This window comes from Osmia bicornis, chromosome 5 (genome assembly GCF_907164935.1).
Source record: "Osmia bicornis bicornis chromosome 5, iOsmBic2.1, whole genome shotgun sequence".
In the NCBI taxonomy this organism is placed as follows: Eukaryota; Metazoa; Arthropoda; class Insecta; order Hymenoptera; family Megachilidae; genus Osmia; species Osmia bicornis.
In genome coordinates, this window is record NC_060220.1 from 10,583,798 (window position 1) to 10,590,989 (window position 7,192).

At 35.4% G+C, this 7,192-nt stretch overlaps 1 protein-coding gene across 1 annotated transcript; it reads left to right on the plus strand.

Annotated features, from left to right (window-relative positions):
• Positions 1–1,765: 1,765 nt before the first annotated feature.
• On the plus strand, positions 1,766–6,554 carry LOC123987841. Its single transcript, XM_046285998.1, has 2 exons — positions 1,766–1,791; positions 2,018–6,554. Exon 2 carries the CDS (start codon positions 2,152–2,154, stop codon positions 6,529–6,531), a length of 4,380 nt encoding a protein of 1,459 aa, XP_046141954.1. The 5' UTR covers positions 1,766–1,791; positions 2,018–2,151; the 3' UTR covers positions 6,532–6,554.
• The last annotated feature ends 638 nt before the right edge of the window (positions 6,555–7,192 follow it).

The window sequence follows — 7,192 nt, forward strand, 5'->3', positions numbered from 1 at the left end:
CACTACATATTATTATTTTGAGAAAGGAATCTAGCGTTGGATTTTACTCCTTTACCGCGCGCCACCCGAACCTATAATCCCTTCCTATAATTAATAATACATAATATATATAAATACGAGTCGCCTTCTCATAGGGAACCGCTCTCCCTACGCGTCGGTGCAGTAGCGTGCTCGCGAATAATTCCGGGACGTTACACGTAGTATATTAGATAAAAAAATTTGGTGACAGCGGTGGGATTGGTCGAGTCATTGAAACAGGTAGAATCCGTCGAGTCAGTTCGGTTCATATAAATTTTCTGTTCGACAGTGTGGCAATAGAATACAATTCTTAGCGGACGTTGGAACCTTTCTTAAAACAAATTAGAAGATAAGCATAGATATAATTAATTATATAAGTACATATTAATAAATTAAAGAAAAAAAAAAAAGGAAAAAAAAAATAATAATAAATAAATGTATATATAATAAACAAAAAAATATATATATATATAAATAAGCAAGAAAAAGAAAAAAATATATAAATAAATAAAAAAAAAAAGGATACATACGCAGAAATAAAAAAAAAAAAAATTATTCACATATATATATATATACACATTAATAAATAGTTATAAGATGGCTAACGAAGCCAACGTACCAGTCGAGGGCAACCGACCTATTAGCATAAGGGATGCAGCGGACATAGTGCCACCTTTCGATGGCCACAACATATCCGTATATCAATTCACGAAGAATTGCCTTAATGCTAGAGGAATGATTTCACCGAACGCCGAATACGGCCTAGTCCAGTTAATTAAAAACAAATTATATGGACAAGCTTCGAGAGTAGTATTGAGCGGAGACTACAATACAATCGAACAGCTAATTACGGTATTAAAATCACGATTTGCTCCTTTGTACTCATCGATACAACTATACGGAGACATGTCGAAGATGGCTCAAATGGCGAACGAAGCAGTCGTCGACTATAGCAGCCGAGTCTCTAGTATCCTGCTGCAAATTCAGAACTGTAATGAAATCGAAGTTCCTGATCATACGCAGCAATATAATGTATCTGCAGAAGCCAATGCTGTCAAAGCATTTCTGACTGGGATGAAACCAGAAATCTTCAGTCGATTGCGAAATTGCGAATTCGACACCTTAGACGATGCAATTAGCGCAGCTATCAAAGGCGAAGCGGAATACAAAGAAAACATGATGAGAACGAAGATAACTGAGGGATATACCCAGGCCGTTCAATGCAGCAATTGTTTTGGATACGGCCACAGCACCAACACCTGCAGTAGCCGTTCATTCCAAAGGCAGCAGGTATCATCAATCCAGTGGCAGCCAAAATATTGCCAGCATTGCCAGCGCCCGGGACATACGATTCAAAATTGCTGGTTTAACAATAATAACAACAACTTCAACAGCAACTACAACAACTACAATAATTACAATCAGCCAAGAAATCAATGGATGCAACCAAACCGGGTTCCACAAAACCAAACCCCGGTAAACCAGCTTCAAAATATGGGTCGTAATCCTTCATATCAACGCCAAGGAACGGGACAACCACCGGCTTTTCAACATCCGGCAAACCAACCTTTGGCAAATCCAACAAATCAAACCCCGGGAAATCAACCTCCTAATAACTGGTACCAAGGCACCGCAAACTGGAGAAGACAACAACCTCCAATATGCGCTTATTGCCAAAACATTGGCCATACTATTGAACAATGCAGGAAAAAAGCATATCAAGAAAAAATTAAAAACCAACCACAACAACAAACTACAACTCAAGAACCACAGGTACGTAAAGAAACAAACCTGTGTTTAAAAGCAAATTACGCAGAAAAACCTCCAAGCATCAAACTCATAAGTGAAAATTTTCATCAAGGAGTAGCATCATTAATGATCGACACTGGATCAGATATAAATATTATAAAAAAACATATTATATCAAATAAAGCGATAATTAATACAAATATTATCTTCGAATTAAACGGAATAACCGAAGGATATCTTTCAACCCTAGGCTACATCGAAGTAAAAGCGCTGGATACAGAGTCCATATTCCACGTCGTGGAGGACCTTCCAATAGCACACGATGGAATACTAGGAACAGAATTCTTCAAGAATAGCGGAGCGAACATTGACTATGCCAAATCTATGCTCATAGTCAACAATTATATTATACCATTCCAAGAACCTTTAATCACCATACCATCAAGAACTAGGACAACAATACCTATCAAAATAGAAAATACAAAAGAAACAACGGGCTTTATACCAAAAATTGATATACATCCACAATTATACATGGGAAACGCAGTCGTAACAAACAGAACTGGAATAGCCTTCCTTCATGCAACAAATGTCTCTTCTGAAGAAATAAAAATTGAAATGCCTACCGTACAATTGGAACCATACGAAGAAATCAAAATAGAAGAAGAAGAAGAAACGCTATCAGACTCTACTAAACGCATAACCACACTATTTACATCACTTCGCCTGGAACATCTAAATAAAGAAGAAAAATCAAGCATAAAAAATTTAATTTCAAACAACGCTGATCGATTCTATTTAAACGAAGATGAACTTGGAGCTACAAACAAAATTTTTCATCGAATAATTACAACCGACGAAGCTCCAGTTAATATAAAGCAATATAGATACCCGCAAGCACTAAAAGAAGAAGTAAATAAACAAGTCAATGAATTATTAGAGAAAGATATCATCGAACATTCATCATCACCTTACAATTCTCCAATTTGGATAGTACCAAAAAAAGAAGATACACAAGGAAATAAATCATGGAGATTAGTTATCGATTTCAGAAAATTAAACGAAAAAACCATTAGCGACGCATATCCATTGCCAAATATAGTCGATATTTTAGATCAATTGGGAAGCGCAAAATACTTCTCAATATTCGACTTAAAGTCTAGCTTCCATCAAATACCCATGCATCCAGACGATAAGCACAAAACAGCTTTCTCAACGCCATTTGGACACTTCCAATTCAAAAGAATGCCATTTGGTTTAAAAAACGCTGCAGGTTCATTCCAGAGGCTTATGAACAACGTTCTGGATGGACTACAAGGGGTTGAAGCATTCGTGTATATTGATGACATAGTAATATATGCTAGCTCAATAGAAGAACACGAAACGAAATTCAATAGACTTATGGCAAGACTAAGAGAAGCAAACCTATATCTCCAGCCGGAAAAATGCGAGCTATTAAAAAAGGAAGTAGCCTATTTGGGACACATTATCACAGAAGATGGAGTGAAACCTGACCCAAAGAAAATAGAAGCGGTCAAAGAGTTTCCAGTCCCAAAAACAGTTAAAAATATTAGGCAATTCCTTGGTTTATGCGGATATTACAGAAGATTCATAAAAAATTTTTCAAAAATAGCTAAACCCTTATCAGATTTAACAAAAAAAGAACAAAAATTCGAATGGACGCAACAGCAACAACAAGCCTTCATCATCCTCAGAGACAAATTATGCGAAGAACCAATTCTTCAGTATCCAGATTTTACAAAACCTTTCAATATTACCACAGACGCATCCGGAATCGCCGTTGGAGCAGTACTTAGCCAAGGCGAAATCGGAAAAGATCAACCGGTATCATACACTTCAAGAGTTTTAAATAAGGCAGAAACTCAATATTCTGCCACAGAAAGAGAATTACTAGCAGTCATATATGCCGTAACTCATTTTAGGCCCTATATTTATGGAAGAAAATTTTATCTAATAACAGACCACAAACCATTAACGTGGCTGCATAATCTAACAGATCCCGCATCAAGATTAATGCGTTGGAAACTAAAACTAAGCGAATACGATTACGAAATTAAATATAAACCAGGAAAACAAAACATAAACGCCGACGCATTATCCCGAAATCCTATTGTAACACTACCAATTCAAGCAAAACGGAAACACTCTACTACAGATTCAAAAGAAGTAAAAAAGAAAAAACAATGGCATCAATACCCAACACGCCCTAGACCATCGACGACATCCGATTCTAGGGAATACAAAAAGAAAAAAGAAACTCACCAATATCCTACACGTCCTAGACCATCGACGACATCCGATTCTAGGGAATACAAAAAGAAAAAAGAAACTCACCAATATCCTACACGTCCTAGACCATCGACGACATCCGATTCTAGGGAACACAAGAAAAAAAAGGAAACTCATCAACACCCTACAAGACCGAGACCAACAACATCATCAAGTTCAAGAGAAATCAAAAAAAAGAAAGAAACACATCAATATCCAACAAGACGCCGAGACACATCTTCAGAACAAAACAGAAGAACAAAAAAGAAAAAACAATCATATCAACACGCCACACGACAAAGAGATACTTCCTCCGAATCCGAAAGAAGTATTGTAAGAAAGAAAACAACACACCAATATTCTACTCGCCAGCGAGATACTTCATCTGATTCAGAGAGAGAAATAAAAAAGGGAAAAATTACACAACACCACAAAAGACCACATAAAACAAGCAGCAGTCAACATCAAAAACGTCTAAAAGAAGATACTACTTCCAGTGAATCAGAATATTGCGATACTGATGAATTCCAAGATCAACAACACAGGAAGAGGAAAAAGGAAACATCAAGCTCTACAAACAAACAATATAAAAAGAGAAAACCGAACCAGGAAAAAATCACAGTAGAAATTCACCAATTACCTAAAAAACAACTAATTTCTGAACCTCCTAAACCACTTAAAAGGAGACATGAACCAATAATAATTGGTGATGAAATTGAAGATTTTGAAGAGGGAATAACTCTACCCAAACATATATATAGAGAACCACCCAAAATAGATTCATCTTCAGAAACTAAAAAAGCATCCTCAGAAATAAAAATATCATCATCAGAAATAAAAAAGGCATCTTCAGGAACAAAAAAAGCATCTTTAGGAACCAAAGAAGAATTTTCAGAGCTGAAAAAAGAAGAAAAAACTGATTCAGGAAGTACATCTACAGCACCTATAACTCCTATTAAAATTATTAAAGAAGAAGACCAACTTACCACACATAAAATAACACCACCAAAAGTGATCAGCAACCTACCAGTCACATCAAAAATAGTAGAAACAACTGACCACCTCTGGATGAAGAAAGGGATTGTAATTGTATTCCTAAATGAAGAGGGAAAACCAATAGATAATCAATCAAGAGAATTTTTACAAAAAGAAAAAATGAAAATACACATACCTCAACAGGAAGAAATTATCATACATTTAAAAAAGAAGAATAAAGAAATATTTGGCCTAGTAACACAATCAAGAGAAGACCTACCTAAAACACTAAAAATACTTTATCAAGAATTCCATAAAAGACAAATTCAAGAATGCTCTATACCTGAATTAAAAGGATTACATAAACTCCTACAAGTAATTTTTGCAGAATCAAACATTTCCATCACATTATGTAAAGGAATCATTATCACACCACCTAAAGAAGAAAGAATACAGATCATTAAAGAAAACCATGAAAGCCCAGTAGGAGGACATAAAGGAATAAAAAAGACTTACCATAGAATAAGAAATAATTATTATTGGAAGAATATGAAAAAAGAAATCACTGATTATATTAGAACCTGCATCAGTTGTCAAAAAGTAAAATTAGTAAGGATGAAAAACAAAGAACCTATGGTCATCACTGACACCCCTATTGATGCATTTGACAAAGTATCTTTAGACATATTAGGACCACTACCAATTACTACATCAGGAAATAGTTATATACTCACCATCCAGGATAATTTAACTAAATATTCAGCTGCAATACCTTTAATATCAACCACATCTGAAGAAGTAGCAAAAGCTTTTACAGAAAACTTTATATGCAAATTTGGTAGTCCAAAAGCCATACTTACAGACCAAGGTACATGTTTTACTGGTTCATTAATGAAGAAATTAGCCAAAACATTCCAGATCAAAACATACAGAACATCTTCATTCCATCCTCAATCAAATGGATCACTAGAAAGAAGTCATCACGTTTTAATAGAATATTTAAAACATTATATCTCAAAGGAAAAACATTGGGATGAATGGTTACCACAGGCAATGTTCTCCTATAACACCAGCATCCACGAAGGAACGAAATTTACACCACATGAATTAATTTTCGGAAAGAAAGCTCGACAACCATCAAGTGTCAAACCGATTGATAGTTTAAAAACATACCCCGAATATATTGAGAAACTAATTCAAACACTGTACAATTTACGCGAAATAGCAAAATCGAATTTGGAAAAAGAAAAACACAGACAAAAACACTACTACGACAGGAAAATTCGACCAATAAATTACGAAACAGGTGAAAAAGTTATGTTATTAAACCCGCCTAGAAGAAACAAATTTGAAAAAGAATACACTGGACCATACACTATACTTCGAAACATAGAACCAAATAACATAGAATTGGCAATAAGACCCAATAAAAAGCGCATCGTTCATAAAGATAGGCTAAAGAGGGCCTATCTACCAATCAGCATCATAGATCAAACGTGAAAATCGATGCAAAAATCCACTAGATTCGCGAACACGCGCATGCGCACTAACGAAAATCTGAAAAAACCGTTGGAAGCATAGTGGAAGCACTCTAAAAAGAACGCCACTATACTATACAAAAAGCAACTGCCGAAAGAAGCGGAGCACAAAGTTCTCTGAGAAGTAAGAAGTGAAAAAAAAGTGATAAAAAAAAAAAAGATTTGTGAGAAAAGTGAAGAAGAGTAAAAAAGTAAGCATTAAATAATTAGTATTCAGAAAAATAAATACTAAATATTATAATAATTTATACAGATAAGAAGAAAAATGCGTGCACCAGCGACAGTAATTGACGCCCTATGTATCGTTGATTCAAGCGTAGCGTTCCAAAATATGTACAACCTAAAATCAAAGAGGATGTGCTTCCATTGTGCAAGGCGGATACAACCACCAGTCCGAGGACAGTGGATTAATCAAGGAACCCACCACGTAGTGGTAAAAGAATTTGGATTGGAACAAGTCCAATGTATAGCATGTGGTTGGGAGTATGCAGACTTTCAACCAGCTATTGCATGCAATAAATGTATGACAGCCATCAGAAGAATGGATGAAGAAGATAAAGAGTTGTTCGAACAGGGAATGCTTTTCCCTTCTGAAGATTCTGATATCATATATTTAAATAATC